Genomic DNA, 23,913 nt, shown 5'->3' with positions numbered 1-23,913 from the left:
GACATAGAAAGCCCTCTCTGGAGGCTGGGAAGCTGGGGAGGAGGCTGGGGGGAGGGTCCAGTGGGTGGAAGATGGGGCTGGGGCTGAACTGGGGCTGGGGCTGTGGGAACAGAGAGGAGGGAACAGGGCAGAGAGAGTCAAGGGCAGAGAGACTGACAGATGGAACCCAACGAGATTTACTGATACTAGAGCAGTGCTTGCACACAGTAAGCATTTAATAAGGGTTGACTAATTGAGGAGAGCTTTGCTCCCTTGCTAAGGGGACAGGGCCTGGAGGGGCTGAGTCTCCTCTGTCCCACCCGCCCATCTCCCCACCCAGGGCCTTCCAGAAGCGCCAGCAGCAGCAGAGTGCTCTGAGGGTGATGCAGCGGAACTGTGCAGCTTACCTCAAGCTGAGACACTGGCAGTGGTGGCGGCTCTTCATCAAGGTGAGGGCAGCTGGAGAGGTGGCCCAAGTGGCAAGGAGACAGGTCCTTGGGGCCAGGTCTGCTTGGGCAAGTGACTGTCTTGGTTTCGGCCTCAGTTTTGTGCATCTGTGAAATGGGACTAATCAGCCCACCTTTTGTTCATCAGGAATCTTGAGGTAACAAGTGACAAAAAATCTGACTGAAACCAATGTGGATAAAAGATATGGGACAGCTTTAGGTGCAGCTGGATCTAGGGTTGAGTTGAGGTCCCTAAGACTTCCTAGGATTCAATGATTCACTGGAAGGACTCACAGAACTTAGAAAAGCTGTTATGCTCATGGTATGGTTTATTACAGTGAAAGGATGGACATTAAAATCAGAAAAGGTAAAAGGTGCCCAGGGCAGAGTCCAGGAGAGACCAGACACGAGCTTCCAATTGTCCACTCCCACTAGAATTGTACAGATGGGGCTTAATTCCTGTAGAAATGCTGTATGACAGCACATGGGGAATATTGCCAACCAAGGAAGCTTACCCAAGCCTTAGTGTCTAGGGTTTTCACAGGCATGTGATTGACCCCCTTGACTCTCCACAGGGTTGACCTTAGTTATTCCAGCCCCTCCAGAGGTCAAGGTAAACAAAGGACTCTTATCAGGCAGGATACTCCAAGGGTCTAGAGATGATCTCCCAGGATCCAGCCAAGGGCCAGTCCTCTTCTTTTTTTTTTTTTCTTTTTTATCTCATTATTGTCTTAATTTGCATTTCCTTGATTAACATATGATGTGGAACATCTTTTCTTATACTTATTTGCCATGTGTATATCTTTTTTTTTTTTTTTTTTTTGCGGTACGCGGGCCTCTCACTGTTGTGGCCTCTCCCGTTGCGGAGCACAGGCTCCGGACGCGCAGGCCCAGCGGCCATGGCTCAGGGGCTTAGTTGCTCCGCGGCACGTGGGATCTTCCCGGACCGGGGCACGAACCCGCGTCCCCTGCATCGGCAGGCGGACTCTCAACCACTGCGCCACCAGGGAAGCCCTCAGTCCTCTTCTTGAAATGTGCAGGGTTTGAACAACCCGGACCTGCTGAGTTAACCCTTTATTGCACAGGGGCCCAAACGACGTTAGTTATGTGACATTCTGTTGTCTCATGTGACTTTCCTCCATGATGATCCCTGCAGACTTTTCCCACACGGCGGCCACCAGCTAGGCCAGTGTGGTCTTTTCTTATCGCAGAGCTCCGGCCAGAGTCCCAGGTTTCACTCTCACTGGCCTGGCTGGAGTCATATGACCATCCCAGAACCAGTCAGTACACATCAGATGAGACAGGCTGGCCTCACATGCCTGCCCAATGCGGAGGGGCAGAGCCAAGTGTGTGAGCTTCGAGGCAGGGTGTTCTCCCAATGGGAAATTGGAGAGCAGGAAGGAGGATGGAGATTTGGAGGCAAAAACACAGCTGTTCGGGGCTTCCCTGGTGGCGCAGTGGTTGAGAGTCCACCTGCTGATGCAGGGGACACGGGTTCGTGCCCCGGTCCGGGAGGACCCCACGTGCCGCAGAGCGTCTGGGCCCGTGAGCCGTGGCCGCTGAGCCTGCATGTCCAGAGCCTGTGCTCCGCGATGGGAGAGGCCACAACAGTGAGAGGCCCGCGTACCGCAAAAAAAAAAAAAAAAAAAAAAAAAAAAAAACAGCTGTTCAGTGTAATTCTGAATATGATGTCTGAACTGTCAGCCTATATGCCCTCAGCCCATGTTAACTGAGCACCTACTATGTGCCATTAACTTTTGAGGGTACAATAATCAAATGGTAAATAAACACAGACAGTGCCCCACCAACAAGGACCTACTGTATAGCACAGGGAACTATACCCAATATCTTGTAATAACCTATAATGGAAAAGAATCTAAAAAAGAATATATATATATATATATATATATATATATATATATATATAAAAGAATATATAGTTATATATAACTGAATCACTATGCTGTGCACCTTAAACTAACACAACATTGTAAATCAACTATACTTCAATTAAAAAAAAAAATACAGTGCCCTGCCCCGTGAAGCCCACAGTTTAGGGCAGGGGTTGGTAAGCTGTGGCCCATGGGCCAGACACCTGTTTTTGTAAATGCCCATTGATTTGGTTACTGTATTGTCTGTGCCTGTTTTTGAGTTACAGCAGCTGAGTGGAGTAGTTAAAAGAGGAGACAGGATAGCCTGCAAAGCCTCAAATATTTCCTAGCTGGCCCTTTAAGAAAAAGTTTGCCTATCCTAGGTCTGGGGACAGGTTTGCGGTCTGCCAGGTGTCGACTGAAAAAAAATACACAACCTACAAGTTGGGAATTTACTGAGGACTTTAGCCCGGACACGGCCCTCAGAGAGCTCTGAGGGACTGTTCCAAAGAGGTAAAGGAGGAGCCGGGATATATAGGAGTTTTGAAACAAACAAACAAACAAAACCAGGTAGTCAAACATCAAGATTACTGCTAATTAAAGAAAAACCAGCCACCTTGAGTTAATGAATTTAGCGCTTTTCTCTGAATGGGAAGATGCAAAAGTCTGGGCTGAATGAAATTATTCCTTTGATATGCACCTTAATGACCTAGGGCCAGTATCCTGTTTTCCTCCATCCTGAATCCCCTCAGGGTGCACCGTTGGGGGCAGCTGCAGTGGCTCGGGGCTTGATGGCCTCAACATCCCCTGTTTACTGATCTGTCAGGCGATGTCCGGCAACGTTCTTTCTCCACACTGGCATCAGTGAATGAATCCCACAAATAAACAAAGTTATAGCTGTGATAAATGCTATGAATCGGCTCAGAAAGGAAGATAATAAAATAGAAAAAGAATCAAATACAGTAGAGAAGTTGAGAAGAATCGAAGTTGAGGAGAACCAAAGAAAAAGCGATAGAACAGACATGAGCAGAGTATATCCCGCTTAGCAAAGGGGAGGGTGGTTTGGTGAAACTTTCATTTCGGTTATTCATGTGGGGGGGGGGGGGCTGGCCTGTCACTCCAGCCTGGAATCACCCAGTGTAAAGTGCATCGCTCACTATGGACCTTGGACTAAGAACTTTGAGGCAGTGTCTCCTGTAGGCAAAGGGACCCTGTAGCAAAAAAGCGACACATTTAGTGCTGCTTGTAATGTACCCCGGACTGTTCTAGGGTGTTGGCAGATGTGAAGTCATTCACTCATTCCGACTGATGAGGTCACAGGCCAGTAGTGGAGGAGCTGGCATGCGAACCCAGGAATGCGGCCCTGCTCAGAGCGTGGGTTCTTAGCTCCTGAGCCCAGCGGCCTCCCAGGGTGGGAGCCAGTCACCCACCATCCCTCCTGTCCCCCTAGGTGAAGCCACTGCTGCAGGTAACGCGGCAGGATGAGGTGCTGCAGGCACGGGCGCAGGAACTACAGAAAGTGCAGGAGCTGCAGCAGCAGAGTGCCCGCGAGGTGGGCGAGCTCCAGGGCCGGGTGGCGCAGGTAAGGGGCGAGGTCCCCGGGTGAGGGCGTAGCGGTGGGAGGAGCCGGTGGTGGGCGGGGCTTCCAGCTGAGCTGGGTCGGGGGCAGGGGTAGGTTGCGGGCGGGCGGAGAACCGAGGTTTACTGGGGCCGAATGGGGGCGGAAACTGGTGTGGTTGAGCGGCGAGATGCTGGGAGCGGGGGCCCTGGGGATGTAGCCAGGGTATGGAGTGGGGGTGGGGCTGGTTGCTGCAGAGCCAAGATGCTCAGGAGGCTGGTCCAGCATCGGGGCAGGGCAGGGGCAGGGCTATTGTACATGGGCGGTGGACTTTTAACTGTTGCCAGTATTTCTGGAATCTTAAAATAAGGCTGAAGCGAAACCCCTTCTTGAGCATTTTTCTGTTTGTTTTTTTCAGAATTATTTCCTTTGGTTAAATTTCTAGGCGTAGGAGTATTAAATGCACTGTGAGCTGATAGAAAGTCCTCCCTGGGGCTATTTGGAGGATGGACTGGAGATGGAGAGACTGGAGGCTGGGAGACCGGGAAGAGAGGCCATTGGGAGAGGATGAGGCTCAAGCCTGTTAGGGTTATGGGGAGAGAGGAGGGGCGCAGGAGGGATGGAGCTGGGAACTGATGGGCTGTAGGGAGGTGAGGGAGAGGGAGGCACCCAGGGGTCTGACTTGGTGACTAGCGGTCATCCTGAGATGAGGAGCAGGATGGGGGGGCTGTCTTCCATCTCTCCCTCCTGCCCCCCAGGCCTCAAAGGGCAAAGTAACTCAGGGGGCAGGAGGGACCTGGTGCTCCACTGAGGGCCATCCTGGCAGCACTACCTAACGGATGCTGACCTCCCACCCCATCCGCAGCTGGAAGAGGAGCGTGCCCGCCTGGCAGAGCAACTTCGAGCAGAGGCAGAATTGTGTGCTGAGACTGAGGAGACCCGGGGGCGGCTGGCCGCCCGAAAGCAGGAGCTCGAACTGGTGGTGTCGGAGCTAGAGGCCCGCGTGGGCGAGGAGGAGGAGTGCAGCCGCCAGCTGCAAACCGAGAAGAGGAGGCTGCAGCAACATATACAGGTCTGGCCCCCGTGCGCCCGAGGCCACCTCCCCCCACCCCTTCTGTTTACCCCACACACCTTTGCTTCAGCAAACCCTGCCTCTTTTGGCCGTGAATTTGAAAAAAATGAAACAAAACAAAACTCAGCTCAAAGTGTCTTAAGCAAAAAGAATACTTTTTTTTTTTTTTTTTTGCTTTCAAATTAATGGAAGACTCTAGAATGTGTAAGCTTCAGGCATGGCTGGATCCGGGTGCTCAAGCAGTAGCTTCAGTACTCTGCCTCTCTCCATCTCCTGGCTCCATTTGCCTCTGTGCTGCTGCATTCCAAGGCAGGCTGCCCTGCCATGATTCCCCTTCAAAATCCATTGTGTATTTTACACTTAAGGCACATCTCAGTCCAGATGCTGAATTTTCATTGGCAGGACTTCATCTGCATTTCTGTTTCGTAACTTCTTCGGTGAAAAAAAGTAGATTAACATCTCCAAGTTGATCCAAACATACTTAAAAGTTCCCCAATAATTAATTGAGTGACTGGTTTTAAATTTAAAAGAAATCGAATTAAATTGAAAATTCAGCTCCTCAGACTGGTCACATTTTAAGAACTCAGTAGTGTTTTAATCACCTCCTCTTGACCCCATTGGTGAGCGGGGCGGGGATCCTGCCCTGTGGTTATGGAGATGGCCTAACACACTACACCTGATCCTGGACAGATGCGATAGAAAGCACGTTATTAGTCACAAATATTCCCAGCCTGAGGGAGGCAGACACCATGGCACAGAGAGTCACAGTGGGGTTGCATTCAGGAATGCCATGAACAAGCTGCAGCTGTGAGAGGCAAGCTTAGTAGTAACAAGAGGATGAGGTGACCCCTGGTTCCTGCAGGAAGATGTGTTTGGTTTGTTTATTTTATTTATTTATTTATTTTTTTGGCTGTGCCACGCGGCACGCGGGATCTTAGTTCCCCGGCCAGGGATCAAACCCATGCCCCCTACAGTGGAAGCGCAGAGTCCTAACCACTGGATCGCCAGGGAATTCCCGATTGGTTTGTTTAAATAATTCCAAGGACTAGCAGGTAACCGAAGCCTACTGGATAGGGATAAGCAGGTACCCTGTCTGGTCCCCAGGATACAGAGGATGATTGGTTAGGGGACCTTATCTTTGGTAGCAGGGCAGGTAGAAGGACTTGTGATTAGGCCATTATAGGGACTCCCAATTTTACCAGCCATCAAGGCCACACGTAATATTGAATTTTTTTCAATTGAGGTGTAATTGACATATAACCTTATATTAGTTTCAGGTGTACACGTAATGATTCGATACCTATACATTGCAAAGTGATCACACAATAAGTCTAATTTACATCCTGCACCGTAAGTAGTTAGAAAAAAACTTTTCTTGTGATGAGAATTTTTAAGATCTACTCCCTCAGCAATTTTCAAATACACAATACAGTATTGTTAGCTGCAGCCGCCATGCTGTACATTACATCCCATGACTTCTTTCATACCTGCAAGTTTTAGCCCCTTCACCCATTTCGCCACCTCCCTACCCGCCCACCTCTGGCCACCAGCAGTCTGTTCTCTGCATCTGTGAGCCTGTGGGTTTGGGTTGGTTTGGTTGTGTTTTGCTAAGCCACTCAGCTTGCGGGGTCTTAGTTTCCCGATCAGGCCCTCAGCGGTGAGAGCGCCGAGTCCTAACCATTGGACCACCGGGGAGTTCCCTGAGCTTTGCGTTTTTTGTTTTTTTTTAAATTATTTATTTATTTATTTATTTTTGTCTGCGTTGGGTCTTCGTCGCTGCGCGCGGGCTTTCTCTAGTTGCGGCGAGCGGGGGCTACTCTTCCTTGCGGTGCGCGGGCTTCTCATTGAGGTGGCTTCCCCCGCTTTGGAGCGTGGGCTCAGGCGCGCGGGCTTCAGTAGTTGCAGCACTTGGGCTCAGTAGTTGTGGCGCACGGGCTTAGCTGCTCCGCGGCATGTGGGATCTTCCCGGACCAGGGATCGAACCTGCGTCCCCTGCATTGGCGGGCGGATTCCCAACCACTGCGCCACCATGAAAGCCCTGAGCTTGTGTTTTTTTCTTGTTTTAGTTTTGCTTCTTAGATTCCACGCATAAGTGAGATTGTCTGGTATTTGTCTTTCTCTGTCTGACTTATTTCACTTAGCATAATGCCCTTGAGGTCCGTCCATGTCATTGCAAAATACTGAATCTTCGTTTCCAGTCTCACACCACAAATCGCCACACGTACCTGGTGACTGCTGTAGTGGACAGTGCCCATCTCTGTGATATGTTTATTTTTATTATTATTATTATTATTTTTGCGGTACGCGGGCCTCTCACTGCTGCGGCCTCTCCCGTTGCGGAGCACAGACTTCGGACGCGTAGGCCCAGCGGCCACGGCCCACGGGCCCAGCCGCTCTGCGGCACGCGGGATCCTCCCGGACCGGGGCACGAACCCGCGTCCCCTGCATCGGCAGGCGGACTCTCAACCACTGCGCCACCAGGGAAGCCCTGATATGTTTATTTATGATGTTTATTGTTTATAATCTTCACACACACACACAAGAATGTGATTTCAATGTGATAGACAAAGATTTTTATCTATCCTAATACCTCAAACAGTGCCTGTCCCCCACCAGGCACTCAATCAGTGTTTATTGACCCAGTGAATGAAAAGTAAGCGTTGGATCCTTCCCAGCCCCACCCGGATTGTGGACCTGTCTGAGCCACGAGCCCCGGAGACCCATGAACCATCCCCTCCACCCATCCTTCCTATCACACGCCAGTCCCCAGCCGCTGGGTCCTCAGCCCTGCCTTCTCCCCACTGCAGGAGCTGGAGACCCACCTCGAGGCTGAGGAAGGGGCCCGGCAGAAGCTGCAGCTGGAGAAAGTGACGACAGAGGCAAAGCTGAAAAAGTTGGGGGAGGATCTGTTACTCTTTGAAGATCAGAACGCCAAGCTGAGCAAGGTGGGTGGGCTGTGAGCCCCAAGGTAGGGGGAGTCGGCTCACTGGAGAGCATGGGTCCTTCTCTGCACCCCCCCCAGCTTCCCCCACCTCTAGGGGTCTTCGAACTCTGGGTCTTGGCTGTGTCTCCTTTGAACCCTTTCCATCTCCTTGCGTCTCTGTCACAGCTTCACTCAAGCTGGTATTTATTGAGCAGCTGTTATGTGTCATTATCTATCTCTGGATCATCAGACACCCCAAAGTCTCATCGCTAAAAACAACCCCCTTTTCATTACATCCCATCGTTGTGTGGGTGGGCTGGGCTGTGGTCCCCTTAGGCAGACGCGGTGACGTAGTGGCGGGCGCTGGAGGGCTGGTGTCCGGTGCTCTTTTGCGTGACCTCTCTGCCCACAGGAGAGCCTGGGTTTCTCACCTGGAAGCTCAGGGCTCCCAGAAAAAGAAGTGGAAGTGGGCAGGTCTCTGAAAGGCTTAAGGCTGGAACTGACACAGCATCACTTCCCTTGAATTCTATAGATCAGGTGTCGGCAAACATTTTCTCTAGAAGGCCAGATAGTAAATATTCGGGCCTTGGCAGGCCACTCCGTTTCTGTGACAACCACTCAATTCTGCCATTGTAGCATGAAAGCAGCCACAGATGGTCTGTGATCAAATGGGTGTGGCTGTGTCCCAATAAAACTTTATTCATAAACACAAGCAGTGGGCCATATTTGGCCTGCAGGCTGTGGTCTGCAGACCACTGAGCTTAACGCAGACTCAGTCTAGATTCAAGGGTTGGGGAATTAGACTCTGCCTCTGGCTGGGGACATGGTGAAGAGTCTGCCAGCATCTTTAACCTGGCACAGCCAGGACTGGACTAGGCACAGGGGATATGGCATTTAACTAACTAGAAAACCATTTCTGTCCTCACAGGGGCATGGGGGGAGAGGGAAGAGTCACCCCAGGAAATCAACATAACCACACATCATGAACTAATTATAAACTGTCAGAAAAGAACAGAAAACCATGGGAGTGGGGTGGCCTGACTTGTGCTAGGGGTAACCAGGGCAGGCTTCCTGGAGGCAGTGGTGCCTGAGATGAGAGCTCAAGGATGCACAGTTTGCTGCAACATTCCTTGGATGCAGTGGCTCTTTTCTTCTACTCTGTTCTATTTGTTCCTTTTTGAGGTAGTGCCGACCCACTGCCTTGATTTCCAAAACCACTCACAGTTTGAAAGGCGCTGCTCAAAAATAAATTAAAAAATAAAATAATAAATAAAAATAATAAACAGAAAGAAAAACGAAAAGAGCTGCTCCGGGCTAGTGCTTCTCAAACTCCAGTGTGCCCAGGAATTCTGTGAAGAACTCGTTAAAATGCAGATTCTGAGCGTCTGGGGTGAAACCTGAGATTCCATTCCTAGCAAACTCCCGTTTGGTGCTGACGCTGCTGGTCCATGAGTCGGACCTGTAGTAGTCACAAGGCTCCAGCACTCACCCATAAGTGCAGCACATGTGCAAAGATGTTCACTGCAGTGTTGTTTATAATAGCAGCTGATTTGAAGCAACCTCAGTATCCATCTGGGGGCCAGTGGGTTAATGAATGGGAGTGTCCTTCAAATAGTGGGAGTCTCCACAGTTAACAGGCGTGAACCCGGTGGGGGAGGGACGGGTCCCCAGACCCTAAAGGAATGCAAAAGGAGGGAAGGGTGGGAGCAGGAAAGGTCAGGGAAGGATGGAGATGAGCAGAAACACAGGTGAGAATGATACCAAAGATGAGGGTCGGGCCGCTGACACACACACCCCCCCACCTCCTACCACCCTCAGGAGCGGAAGCTGCTGGAGGAGCGTCTGGCCGAGTTCTCATCCCAGGCGGCTGAGGAGGAGGAGAAAGTCAAGAGCCTCAATAAGCTTCGACTCAAATACGAGGCCACGATTGCAGACATGGAGGGTGAGCGCCGGCCCCTCAGTGGGGGCCACTGCACACCCCAGCGGGGTGAGGGGCTACCTCGGGTGACCCTCAGGTACTCTGGGGCCTCAGTGGTCATATCTGTTAAATGGGGGCAGGAAAGAAGACTCGGGACAGGTTAGGTGTCCTCCCAGCTCTGAAGTTGTTTCTGTGTCTCTCCATCCAATTCTCTTGCTCTCTCCTAAGTGTCTTGGGTCACTCTCTCAATGTGACGGTCCCACTAGCTGTTTCAGACACTTTTTAAATCTCTGTCCCTTGCTGTGGGCTCAGAAGCAGAAACAGAAGGGAGAGAGCACAGGAGGAGGCCGGAGCAGCAGGGAGGAAAGGACAGAGCAGAGAGAGCCAGCAGGCAGGAGCAGGGGCTGTCACTGGGGGGGGCAGAGGGGAGAAGGCATCTGGGGGTCTGGAGACTACTGGGCCATCCCAGGGATGGGGAAGCTGGGAAAGAGTGGGAGGGGTGGAAAGAGATGCTGAGCTCAGCCTGACTGCGGGGCCGTGGGTCTCCCTGGGTGTGTGGGTCTGGCTCCCTTGCGCATGGCCCACCCCCCCACCTCCCGCCTCCAGATCGCCTCCGGAAGGAGGAGAAGAGCCGCCAGGAGCTGGAGAAGCTGAAGCGGCGGCTGGACGTGGAGGGCTCAGAGCTGCAGGAGCAGATGGTAGAACAGCAGCAGCGGGCGGAGGAGCTGCGGGCCCAGCTGGGCCGCAAGGAGGAGGAGCTGCAGGTCGCTTTGGCCAGGTGCGGGCTAGGCCGGGCGGGGTGCACGGCACGGGGAGGCGCCACCTGCCAGCGTTGGGGGCGCCCGGTGAGACCCTCCCGCGGGTGGTACAGAGCTCGGCCGAGCCGCTCCCCAGCCGTGCACACCCACTCTGAGCCTCGGCGTCCCCTTCTGTGAGATGGACACGGAGTTCCAAGCCCACCTGGTTAAGGGAAAACTGAAACCGGGCCCTGCGTGTCCAGTAACTTACGCAGTTTCTTGCACAGAGGCAAGGAAATGCTATTTCTTCTTCTCCCACAACCCCAGCCTCTCAAAACCAAACAGTGCGGAGTCCGCTGTGATTGGATAGGTGATCTGGCCATCTTGGGAATCATAATCGTCATAATTACAGTCACTCACAATTATTGAGCACGTACCGTGTGCCAGATATGATGTGCAGTGTTTCAAGTGCTTTTCACCCACTGTGATCCATGCGACCTGAGGCGCCCTTGTGTACGGGCGCAGCTTGATTTCAGGGAGGTTACAATGTGGGGAAACCGTGCATCTGAGAATCGATGGGACACGGGGTTGGCGGAAGGGAGTTAAGAACACGCACCCTCCAGCCTGACTTCTGGGTTCAAATCCTGGCCCCTCCCCTTTTCGGCCATGTGACCTCACCTGGGTGACATCACCTCTCGAGCCTCAGTTTCTCTATCTGGAAAAAGGGCGTGATTATAGAAACTCCCCTAGGGTTAGTGTAGGAAGTAAATGAGAAAGGGCTGAGAACATGCTTGGCACACCCTAAGCCCTCATTAGATGCTGCGTGTGTCTGTTCCTACCTTCCGTTACCGCCCGCCGTTGTTATTTTTTTCCCTTTTCTTTTGTATTGAGGTGAAATTCACATAACAAAGTTAGGGAGTTCCCTGGCGGTCTAGCGATTAGGACTCTGTGCTTTCACTGCCATGGCCCGGGTTCAGTCCCTGGTTGGGTAACTGAGATCCTGCAAGATGCGTGGCACAGCCAAAAAGAAAAGAAAACTAACCATTTTAAAGCATACGGTTCAGTGGCATTTGGTACGTTCGCGATGTTTTGCAACCACTACCTCTATTCAGAACATTTTCATCACCTCGAAAAAAAAATCCTATTAAGCAATCACTTCCAATTTCCCCCCTCCCCTCAACCCCTGGCAACCACCGATTTGCTTTCTGTCCACATAGGACTTGCCAATTCTTACTCCTTCACGTCAGTGGAATCCTATAACATGTAGCCTGTGGTGCTACATTGCCATCCTCGCGGCAGCCCTGTGAAGGGGGGGCAGTCACGCTTTCTCACAGACCAGGAGCCTGCAGTTCAGAGAAGCTGTCACTTGCCAGACCAGGGATCGAACCCACGGCCCCTGCAGCGGACGTGCAGGGTCCTAGCCACTGGACCACCTCCCTGAGCCATTTAACCCAGAGTCCCCGCTGCCTCTCCTTTCAGCTTCTCTTTGCAAGAGGTCGATCCCATTGGGGGTTATGAGGAGGGACTCTGGGGTCAGCCACCCACTGACCATGTGACCAGGGCAAGTACTTTCCCACCCTGGGCCCCAGTTTCCTCATTGGGCACGAGCATTACACAAAATGATAAAGTGCTCTCAAGTGGCAGGAACTTAATAAGTGTCCCTGTGATTACTGGTGGTGTCATCCCCATTTTACAGCTAAGAAAGCTGAGGCTCTGAGTACTGGAGACACGTGCCCAAGGGCAGAGCTGGGCTTTTAACCCGGGACTGGCCGTGTCTGGCCCCACCAACCCCTAGAAATCATCTCCACCCCCTGCCTGCCCCTGTACCAACCCCCTGGTCCTCGTCCACCCCCAGGGCAGAGGAGGAGGGCGGGGCCCGGGCCCAGCTGCTCAAATCCCTGCGGGAAGCACAAGCGGGGCTGGCCGAGGCCCAGGAGGACCTGGAGGCTGAGCGCACAGCCAGGGCCAAGGCAGAGAAGCAGCGCCGGGACCTGGGTGAGGAGCTGGAGGCGCTGCGGAGTGAGCTGGAGGACACGCTGGACTCCACCAACGCACAGCAGGAGCTCCGGTGAGGCTGGGTGGCCTGCAGCTGGCACAGGCCGGGCACGTGGGGGGCTGGGGGCGGGGCAGGGAAAAGGATGCGGGTCCAAGCTCTCCATCTGCACAGTTGTTTAGTCGTTCCACAGTTGTTTATTGGACACTGGCTCTGGGCCCAGCGTGGGCCAAGCTGGGGACAGAGATGAGTCAAGACTCAGGCATTGCCCTCAGGAACTCCCAGTCCAGGGGCAGGCAGATTCGGGCAAAGACAGACACAGTCCAGAACAAAGTGAGCTTTAGTGGAGTACGACAGGGCATCGTGGATGATCAGAGAGGGCCCTTGTATCACGCTATGGGAGGGAGTCCAAAAAGACTTCTTTGAGAAGGGGCCTTTTGAATAGGGTTTTGAAAGATGCGTAGGAGCTCACCCTTAAAGCCACCCTTCTTCTGCAGCATCACTGCTCAGATCCCTTGGGGAATGTAGAGTGAGGTCCCCATCCTCGGAGGGAAAGAAAAAAAGGAGGCATACCCAGCAGGCAGGGGCTCCCTCAAAGTCCCAGCCTTCCTCTATTCTGAAATTCTGTTCCCTTCCCCTTCCCCAATAAAAGGTCCAAGAGAGAACAGGAGGTGACAGAGTTGAAGAAGGCTCTGGAGGAGGAGACGCGCGTTCATGAGGTGGCGGTGCAGGAGCTGCGACAGCGCCACGGCCAGGCGCTGGGAGAGCTGGCAGAGCAGCTGGAGCAAGCCCGGAGGGTGGGTTGAGATGGGGGAGGGGTGTCTGGGGAGCCATGGGGAGCGGAAGCAGGATACTGGGTTGGACGAGGTGCCTCTGGCTGCTTCTAAGCCAGCCCATTTTTCTCCTCACATATTCATGTCCCTGATCCATCTTGCATTCAGCAAATGTTAATTGAATATGTAGTATATTCCCGGGTTGGTACTGGGGGCCCCAGCTGTGAGCCAAGCAACCAATACCCACTTCCGTCGTGGAGCTCACGTTTTGGCAGGCAAGGCAGAGAGTAAACAATCTAAACACATTCATAATATGTGGCGGGGCCATAAGTGCTATGGGAAGATGATGAACAGGAAAGGGGTTTCAGATGCTAATGGCCAGGCGGGGGCGTGTTGTGATTTGAAATAGAGAGGCCCTGGAGAGATTCAGTGAAAAGATGACATCTGAGTAAAAAACTGAGGGAGGTGTTGGGTGAGCCGTCCTGGCATCACAGGAAAACAGGTTCCAGGCAGAGGGAACAGCCAGTGCAAAGGCCCTGAGGCAGGAATGTGCCTGGGTCTTTAAGGAGCAATGAGGAGTTCCAGGGGGAATAGACAGTACAAGGGACTTGGGGCATTCATGTGCCTGGTCTGGTAGAGAAAGGGAATCATAAATCATTGCTGTCTCTCTCCCCCACCAGAGCAAAGGTACATGGGAGAAGGCCCGGTTGGCTCTGGAGGCCGAAGTGTCTGAGCTACGGACGGAGCTAAGCAACCTGCAGACCGCGCGTCAGGAGGGTGAGCAACGGAGGCGTCGCCTGGAGTCACAGTTGCAGGAGGTGCAGGGCCGGGCTGGCGACGGGGAGCGGGCACGAGCAGAGGCTACTGAGAAGCTGCAGCGAGCCCAGGTGAGTGGGGCGGCTAGGTCGGGGGTGGTCTCTGCTGTGTGGCTTTGGGTGAGATGCCTGCCCTCTCTGGACCTCAGTTTGGTCCACATCAACCCTACTGTCCTTTCCAACTTTTCCAACATAATCACACATTAATAGCTAGTATTTGGTGAGTGATTATTATGCACCAATCATCCTGTGTATTTTGCCAAAGCCTCCTCCTAATGCTCCTTTGGGGGAAGTGCTAATATTGTTCCCATTTTACACACAGGGAAACTGAGGCCCAGGGCGGTGAAGCTGATTGTCTTAGGTCCCTCAGAGCCAAAGCGTGAACCCAGGCATGACTGATCCTGTAGCTCTTAACCCTGCCACAGCGCCCACCCTCCACCCTCTTATCTTCTGGTCTTAAATAATCCATGGTCTGATTAGAAAAACCCAGCGTGAATACTTGGACCTGTGTGAGGACAATATCATACTGTGACTGTTAGAAGAAATGTGGGTTTTTTAAATTTTAATTTTATTCTGTTTTTTAACTAAACAACCAATACCTGTTTATTACTGAGAATACAAACAAGCAGAAAGAGGGTAAGAATGACTTTTAATTCCCCAACCCCAAGAGGGGGGAAACACTGTTACCGTTTTTAATTTCAAGATTAAAAGAGTGTATAGTTAAGGTGAAAGTTAAGTCGATATAACAAAGAGACTCCAGAATTCATCAGCTTGAATAACGGACGTGTGTCTTCCCTCTCAGGAAATAGGCTCAGAGTAAGCAGTGGAGGCTGGCAGGACACTTACGCTCCATGAGGTCACTCCATTATCCCTGAGGGCCTTGACCTTATCTTCAGAGTTAAATCTGGATTGTGGGCACCTGTGTGCTCCAGCTTAGGAAGGGGAAAAGAGGATGGGATGGAATTTGCATATATCGCTTTGCTTGCATTCCATTGGCCATAACATAATCACATGACCACAGCTAGCTGCAAAGGAGACTGGGAAATATAGTTTCTAGCTGGCAGCCATGGGCCTACCTAACAGCCTGTCACAGCGGGACCAGGGGAGAAGGGATCTGGGGCGACAGCTAGGGTCTGCCCCCATGGAATTATGCTATGTAGTGCTCAATGTCCTAAGCACTTTACATACTACAGAAATAAAAGTGACACCAAGAGTAGAGTCTGGTGGCAGATAGCAGGAGTTCTAGGTTGCACTGGTCAGTAGAACTTTCTTCAGTGATGGAAATGTTCTGTAATTGCGCTATCCACCTGGCATGTGAGGAGTACAACTGAGGAGCTGGATTTTCATTTTATTTAATTTTAATTACTTTAAAGTTAAATAGCCACCTAAGGCTAGTGGCTACCATATTGGACAGGGCAGCTCTAGAGCCATTCTGCCTGGGCTAAAATCTCAGTTCCACCACTTGTAGCTGTGTGATCTTAGGCAAATTACCTAACCTCTCTGTGCCTCGGCTTCCCTTTATGTAAACTTGGACTAATAATAGTATCTACCTTATAGGGTCGGTGTGTGAATCCAGCGAGCCTAAACTTGGAAAGCTTTTAGAATAGTTCCTGGGCTCTCAGTAGGCTCTCAAAAGTTGTCAGATGTACCTATATATTGAGCACAGGTATATGCCAGGCACTGAGCTAGTCACTTTACGTTCATTATTTCATTGACTCTTCAAAGCAGCCCTGGGAGGTAGGTCCTGTGATCATCCCCATTTCACATCCCCCTCAGAAAAACTGAGGACCAAAAAGATAGGAATCAGGCACTTCCCTCTTGGTCCAGTGGTTAAGACTCCATGCTCCCAATGCAGGGGGCCCGGGTTCGATCCCTGGTCAGGGAACTAGATCCCGCATGCATTCCTCAACTAAAAGATCCCTCATGCCACAACCAAGATCCTGTGTGCCACAACTAAGACCTGGCGCAGCCAACTAAATAAATAATTTTTTTTTTTTTAAAGATAGGAATCACTTGCCCAAGTCACACAGCCAGGAGGTACCAAGGTCAGCTCAAAATATCATTTTCACAAGTTCAAAGCATGACTGTCATACAAAGACATAGTAAGCCCATGTCAAAGATTTATTTAAAGCATTAATGAACCATAAAAAAGAATGAAATAATGCCATTTCCAGCAACATGGATGGACCTAGAGATGATCATACTAAGTGAAGTAAGTCAGATAAAGACAAATATCATAGGATATCGTTTATATGTGGAATCTAAAAAAATGATACAAATGAACTTATTTACAAAACAGAAACAGACTCACAGACATAGAGAACAAACTTATGGTCACCAAAGGGGAAAGTTGCAGGGGAGGATAAATTAGGAGTTTGGGAGTAACATATACACACTAATACCTATAAAATAGATGAACTACAAGTACCTACTGTAGAGCACAGGGAACTATACTCAATATTTTGTCGTAACGTATATGGGAAAAGAATCTGAAAAAGAATATGTGTATAATGTATGTATAACTGAATCACTTAGCTGTACACCTTAAACTAACGCAACATTGTAAATCAATTATACTTCAATAAAAACATGAATATTTTTTTAAAAAAGCATTAATGAGGGATCCAGCAGAATGTCAAAGGTGTTCAAGGAGAGAAACAACAACAAATTGGTGTGCGTGTAGTCAGCAAAAGAGAGAACGCCAGAACGAAATAGCGCGGTCACAGACAAAACTGGTTAATGTCTCAAAGGGCAATGAAATGTAGCTTTATAGAAGTGTAGTTGAGGGCTTCCCTGGTGGCGCAGTGGTGGAGAGTCCGCCTGCCGATGCAGGGGACGCGGGTTCGTGCCCCGGTCCGGGAAGATCCCACATGCTGTGGAGCGGCTGGGCCCGTGAGCCACGGCCGCTGAGCCTGCGCGTCCGGAGCCTGTGCTCCGCAACGGGAGAGGCCACAACAGTGAGAGGCCCACATACCGCAAAAAGTGTAGTTGATTTACAATGTGTTAGTTTCAGGTGTACAACAAAGTGATTTATTTATTAATTTTTGGCAGCGTTGGGTCTTCGTTGCCGCGCGTGGGCTTTCTCTAGCTGCGGCGAGAGGGGGCTACTCTTCGTTGTGGTGCGCGGGCTTCTCATCGCCGTGGCTTCTCGTTGCGGAGCACGGGCTCAAGGCGCGCAGGCTTCAGTAGTTGTGGCACGTGGGCTCAGTAGTTGTGGCTCGCGGGCTCTAGAGCACAGGCTCAGTAAGCAGTTGTGGCGCACGGGCTTAGTTGCTCTGCGGCATGTGGGATCTTCCCGGACCAGGGCTCGAACCTGTGTCCCCTGCGTTGGCAGGTGGATTCTTAACCACTGCGCCACTAGGGAAGTCCCAGTCCTGTCCTTTCTAGTGGATGCCTGACCACTGCCTTTTCTTATTTCCAAGTTTTCAGATAAATTTTCTTACCAGCCAGAATTTGAACCCAACCTTGTTTGTTAAGGGAACCTCAAAAAGGGAGAGAAGAAGGTTCAGGGTAACACACATGTGCTGGAGGCACTCACCCAACAAACATTTCCTGAGCACCTACTGTGTGCCAGGCCCTGTTCTGAGCCCTGAGGACGCAGCAGGGAACAAAGCAGATGAGCTCCTAACCTATGGAGGCAACAGTCCGGGGGGGAGAAAGTGGTAAACTGCTGCCCGATTCCTACAACGAAGGAACGTGAGACCAGGAGCTGCACCCAGGTTCACTGTGGTGGTGATCTGCACGCCGGGGGAACAGGTTTATTGTAATATAACTCACATACCGTATAATTCACCCATTTAAAATGTACAATTTGAGACTTCCCTGGTGGTCCAGTGGGGGTAAGACTCCGTGCTCCCAATGCAAGGGGCCTGGATTTGATCCCTGGTCAGGGAACTAGATCCCACATGCCACCACTAAGATCCCACATGGCACCACTAAGACCCAGCACAGCCAAAATAAATAAATGAATATTTTAAAAAATAATAAAATAAAATGTACAATTCAATGGTTTTTAGTATATTGATAGAGTTGTACAGTCATCACCATAACCTAATTTTAGGACATCATCCGCCCAGAAAGAAATCCTGTCCAGCCATCATCCCCCAGTCCCACTCCCTGCCCTGGCAACCACTGATCCCCTTTTGTCTCTCGAGACTTCCTCTTCTGGACATTTCATAGAAATGGAATCATACGATATTTGTCCTTTTGTGTCTGGCTTCTTTCACTCAGCATAATGTTTTCAAGGTTCCTCCATATTGTAGCCTGTATCAATACTTCATCCTTTTTTATGGCCACATAATATTCCATTGTCTGGATAGACCACATTTTGTTCATCCAGTCCTCTGTGGATGGACGTTTGGGTGGTTTCTGCCTTTCAGCAATTGCGAATAATGTTGTCGTGAACACCCCTGTACGAGTTTTTGCCTAGACCTCTTTTCATTTCTCCTGGGTACACACCTAGGAGTGGAATAGCCGGGCTGTATGGAAACCCTGCATTTAACCATTTTAAGGAGCTGCTAGACTGGTTTCCGTGGCAGCTGCACCTTTTTACATCCTCACCAGCAATGGGTGGTAGGGATTTGAGGCAGAGGAGCAGAGGGGTTGGCTGGCTGGAAGCCGCCATTAGAAGGTGTCCCTTCCCTGCAGGCTGAACTCGAGATTGCGTCTGGAGCACTGAGCGAGGCCGAGTCCAGAGCCATCAGGCTGAGCAAGGAGCTGACCAGCATGGAGGCCCAGCTCCACGATGCCCAGGTGACCCCAGCCCACCTCTCACCACCGGGCTCCCCCCAGGCCTCCCCACGCTCCCGCCCACGCTTAACATCCATTCTCCCTTGCGTCTTCAGGAGCTGCTGCAGGAGGAGACCAGGGCGAAGCTGACCCTGGGGTCCCGGGCACGAGCCCTGGAGGCGGAGGCGGCAGGGCTGCGGGAGCAGCTGGATGAGGAGGCAGCCGCCCGGGAGCGGGCGGGCCGCGAGCTGCAGGCTGTGCAGGCCCAGGTGAACAGCCCTGCGGGGAGATCTCAGAGGGATGCCCAGCCTCCCAACCTGTTCCTCCTGGGTTCCCCCGCTCCGGGGTGTCCCCATTGCCCAGCATGTCATAGGCCAGACCCCTGCAAGCCACACTCGCCTCTGTCTCTCCCTCAGCCCCAGAGCCTGTAGGTGCAGACCCCCGTCCCTCCTGTCCCCAACTCCCTGTGTCATTCCCTACTCTCTGTCCCCACAGCCCCAGCCACCCAGATCCTCATCTCAGCCTCCCTTCAAACCTCCCTGGCCCTAGTCTCTCCCCTTCCAGCTCATACTTCACATGGTCTTTCTACACCCTGAGTTGACCCTGCCCTTCCCTAGCTCCCAGACCTCCCATGGCTCCCCAGCTCCCCCCGGACAAAACCCATGCCGCTCAGCTGGGTGTCAGAGGCCCTGCACTCTGTGGTCCTTCCTTCATGTTTAGCTGTATTCATCTCTCATCTCTTTCCTCACTTGACTTGGCAACACCCTTTTCATTTTTCAGGACTTAGCATCAGCCTCTCCTGTTCCGGGAAAACCCTGACCATTCGGCTCTGAGCCTCCCACAACCCCTCTTTCTCCTTTGTCCCCACTCCAATCACCCTGGCTGGAACTGTCTTTGCCCATGAGTCCCCCCATCAGACTGGGAGCACCTTGAAAGGGGGACCCCATCAGAGTTAGATCTGTATCCCCAGCATAGGCCAACATAGAGCCTGACCTATAGGAGGCCTTGAGAAATGCCTGTTGAATGAATGAGTGATGAACGTATGCTTGCAAATATCCTTCTTTAACTGGAAAACTCCTATGCATACTTCAAGATCCATCACAAATGCCCCCTCCTCCAGGAATTCTCTCTTGAGTGTTCTAAATAGATTTTTGAACCCCTCCTGTGGACTCCCATGGGTCTCATACTTCTTTTACGTTAGCCTCCATCACCCTGGCTGTGATGTTCAGTCTCCCCCACCAGACTGAGGGTTCCCCAGGACAGAGCCCAGATCTGATCCATCTTCTGGGCCCTGGTGGGAACCATTTTAATCTCCTCGAGGAGCTGGGGCTCATAGAACTCACAACCTCATCCCTACTCATGAGGCAGAAGTGCCCAATGGAGTGAATTATTTCCCCCTTCAGGCCTCAGTCTCCTCATCTGGGAAATGGGGCCCCACCAACTCACACCTGGATCACAGCCATGAGTGACACCCTCCCTCTCTCCCCTCCCCCACTCCAGCTCTCAGAGTGGCGGCGGCGCCAGGAAGAGGAGGCGGGGGCACTGGAGGCAGGGGAGGAGGCACGGCGCCGGGCCGCACGAGAGGTTGAGGCCCTGACCCAGCGCCTGGCAGAAAAGACGGAAGTGGTGGAGCGGCTGGAGCGGGGCCGGCGGCGGCTGCAGCAAGAGCTGGACGATGCCACGGTGGACCTGGAGCAGCAGCGGCAGCTCGTGAGCGCGCTGGAGAAGAAGCAGCGCAAGTTCGACCAGGTGAGGCACCTTGGGTTACCCACCTGGGAAATCGGGATGCTGATCCACGCTGCCCATGTTCATTGTGAGCAATCAGTAACGTGATGTCACAGCTCAGCCGTGAACTTGGGAGGACTCTAGGGCCAGATGCCTCTTCCCTCTGAGCCTCTGTAAAATAGGACACCCATCCATCCTGGCTTATGTCTCTTGCCCCAAACTAATTATTGGTGGTACCCACTTTTACTCCCAAAAGAGTCCTGAAGGTACACCAGAAGGTACTAGGAAGATGAAATGAAATAACACATCTTGCTTCTCCTGCTGACTCCCTGTGGACCTCAGGCAAACTGCTTGTCCCGTTTCAGCCTCAGTTTGCCCATCTAGGAGATGGGGATAATATTAAGCGGCTGGCAATCTGAGGATGGAATAAAATTCTCAGAACCCCAGAGCATTAAGATCAGGCAACCCTGAGGTTCAAATCTCAGCTGAGGCGCTTTCTGGCTGTGTGGCTTGGGCAAATTGCCTGACCTCTCTGTGCCTCAATTTCTTCATCTGCAAAATGTGAGAGTCCTTATTTTGCCTTCATTTTTTTTTTTTTTTGCGGTATGTGGGCCTCTCATTGTTGTGGCCTCTCCCCTTGCGGAGCACAGGCTCCGGACGCGAAGACTCAGCGGCCATGGCTCACAGGCCTAGCTGCTCCGTGGCATGTGGGATCTTCCCAGACCGGGGCACGAACCCGTGTCCCCTGCATTATTGGCAGGCAGACTCTCAACCACTGCACCACCAGGGAAGCCCTTGCCTTCATTTTTGAAAGGTATTTTCACTGACTGTTGAATTCCAGGTAAACGGTTTTATTCTTTCCACACTTCAAAGAGATCATTCCATGATCTGTGGCCTCCATTGTTTCAGATGAAAAGTTAGCGGTCATTCAAAGCATTGTTTCCCTGCAGGTAGTGTGATGTGGTTTTCTAGCTGGTTTAAATTTTTTCTTTCTCGTTGGTTTTTAGCAGTTTGACTATAATATCCAGCTGTGGGTTTTTGTATTTATCCTTGCCAAGCTTCCTACAGCTTTGGGATGGTGTTTTTGATCAGAAGTGGAAATCTTCAGCCATTATTTCTTCAAATATTTTTCTGCCCCATTCTCTCTCTCTTTCCTCTTCTTCTCAGACTCCAAATACATGTGTGTTTGACAGCTTAATACCATTCCATAGATCATCAAAAATTTTTTAAAGAATTAATTTTTTTGTATTTCCTAGAGTTCTGTATAAATTATTTTTATATAAATCTCATTTTTCACTGGCTTCTTTCACTTGGAAAAATTACTTTGAGATTCATCCATTTTTAAAATAAATTTATTTATTTATTTTATTTATTATTTTTGGCTGTGTTTGTTCATCGCTGCCTGTGGGCTTTCTCTAGTTGTGGCAAGTGGGGGCTACTCTTTGTTGCGGTGCAGTGGCTTCTCTTGTTGCAGAGCCCAGGCTCTAGGCACGTGGGCTTCAATAGTTGTGGCTCGCGGGCTATAGAGTGAAGGCTCAGTAGTTGTGGCACACGGGCTTAATTGCTCCACGTCATGTGGGATTTTCCTGGACCAGGGCTCGAATCCATGTCCCCTGCATTGGCAGGCGGGTTCTTAACCGCTGTGCCACCAGGGAAGTCCCTCATCCATGTTTTTGCATGCATCAGTAATTTATTCCTTTTTTTTAACTGCCTATTATTATTCCTTTATAGACCACATTTTGAAAAGTACTGTACTGTTGATGAACATTTGAGTTGCTGTTTCTAGTTTTTGACTGTCATGAATAAAACTTTAACCTTTCCAATAGATGTAGTGGTTTTAATTCACATTTCCCTAATAAACAATGATGTTGAGCATCCTTTTATGTGCTTATTTACCATCCATACATCTTCTTTGGTGAAGTCCCTGTTCAAATATTTTGCCTTCTTTTTTTTTTTTTTAAAAAAAGGATTGTTTCTTTACTTATCATTGAATTTCAAAAGTTCTTTATATATTCTGAATATGAGTTCTTTATCACATATATTGCTTGGCAAATATTTTTATCCAGTCTGTGGCTTGTCTTTTCATTCTCTTAGTAGAGACTTTCAAAGAGCAGAAGTTTTTGTTTTGATGAAGTCCAATGTTTTAATTTTTTATTCTGTGCATTATGCTTTTGGTGTTGTGTCTGAGAAATCTTTGTCTAACTTAAGGTCACAATGGTTTCCTTCTATAAGTTTTTTTCTAAAAGTTGTCTAGTTATAGGTTTTACCTTTAGGTCTATGATCCATTTTTCTTTTAATTTTCTATGATCCATTTTGAGTTAATTTTTATATATGGTGCTATCATAGCTCCAAGTTAATTTTATATGTATCTGGATATCCAGTTGTTCAAACACTATTTGTTGAAAAGATTCTCTCCACTGACTTGCTTTGCATAGATATTGAAAATCAGATAGTATTAGTTCTCCAATTTTTTCTTCTTTTTCGAAGTTATTTTACCTCTTCTTGGTCCTTTGCATTCCCATGTGTATTCAACATTTTACAATCAATTTGTCAATTTCTACAGCAAAAAAAAATCTCCTTGGTTTGAGATTGTTTTGAATCTATAGATCAGTTTGGGAAAAATTGACATCTTCATGATATTGAGTTTTCTGGCCCAGGAAAATGATCTATATGTCCATTTATTTAGATCTTCTTTAATTTAATCTCAGAAATGTTTTATCCTTTTCAGTGCCCATCTTTCACATCTTTGTCAGATTTATTTCCATGTATTTCATTTTTGATGCTATTTTAAATATTATTTTTATTTAATTTCTGATTTCTAGAATGTGGAAGTGTAATCAATTTTGTATATTGATCTTGTATCCTATGATCTAGCTAAACTCACATTTTGGTGCTAGTAGGTGTTTTATAGATCCCATTGGATTTTCTAAGATTATGTTTTCTGTGATTAAAGACAATTTTACTTCTTCCTCTCTTTTTTTTTTTAACCTTTCCTCTGGGTCTCCAAATACATGTATGTTTGATTGCTTGATACTGTCTCACAGGTTATTAAAGCTCTGCTAAGTTTTTTTTTACAATATTTTTTCTTTGCTCTGTTTAGATCATCTCTATTGACCTGTTTTCAAGTTTACTAATTCTTCTGATGTGTGTCCATTCTGCTCTCAATTTCATCCAGTGACTTTTTTATTTCAGATATTGTATTTTGAAGTTCTGGCATTTTTCTTTGGTTCTGTTTTACAGTTTCAAATCCCTCCTGCAATAACCCTGCCTCTTCACCCAATGTATCCATCTTGTCCTGAAACTTACTTAACACAGTCAAAGTGCTTTTGTGATAATCCCAGTATCTAGGTCATCTGTGGGTCTGTTTCCATGGAC

The 23,913-nt window shown here is 49.9% G+C and overlaps 1 protein-coding gene across 8 annotated transcripts in view; it reads left to right on the top strand.

The window, feature by feature from the left end:
• MYH14 (myosin heavy chain 14) overlaps positions 1 to 23,913 on the top strand; it is a 93,146-nt gene that overhangs the window by 48,813 nt on the left and 20,420 nt on the right. For all 8 annotated transcript variants that reach the window (XM_059044029.2, XM_067018759.1, XM_059044028.2 and 5 more), the window contains 12 exons: positions 320 to 428; positions 3,747 to 3,878; positions 4,720 to 4,926; positions 7,734 to 7,871; positions 9,668 to 9,791; positions 10,374 to 10,545; positions 12,360 to 12,572; positions 13,150 to 13,294; positions 13,951 to 14,157; positions 18,733 to 18,837; positions 18,930 to 19,082; positions 20,314 to 20,562. In XM_059044029.2, the coding sequence (XP_058900012.1) occupies positions 320 to 428; positions 3,747 to 3,878; positions 4,720 to 4,926; positions 7,734 to 7,871; positions 9,668 to 9,791; positions 10,374 to 10,545; positions 12,360 to 12,572; positions 13,150 to 13,294; positions 13,951 to 14,157; positions 18,733 to 18,837; positions 18,930 to 19,082; positions 20,314 to 20,562 (1,954 nt within the window). The remainder of the gene's footprint in view (positions 1 to 319; positions 429 to 3,746; positions 3,879 to 4,719; positions 4,927 to 7,733; positions 7,872 to 9,667; positions 9,792 to 10,373; positions 10,546 to 12,359; positions 12,573 to 13,149; positions 13,295 to 13,950; positions 14,158 to 18,732; positions 18,838 to 18,929; positions 19,083 to 20,313; positions 20,563 to 23,913) is intronic.

The sequence above is a fragment of the Kogia breviceps genome, chromosome 18 (genome assembly GCF_026419965.1).
Source record: "Kogia breviceps isolate mKogBre1 chromosome 18, mKogBre1 haplotype 1, whole genome shotgun sequence".
Classification (NCBI taxonomy): Eukaryota; Metazoa; Chordata; class Mammalia; order Artiodactyla; family Physeteridae; genus Kogia; species Kogia breviceps.
This window is presented reverse-complemented; position numbering and strand designations above follow the sequence as displayed.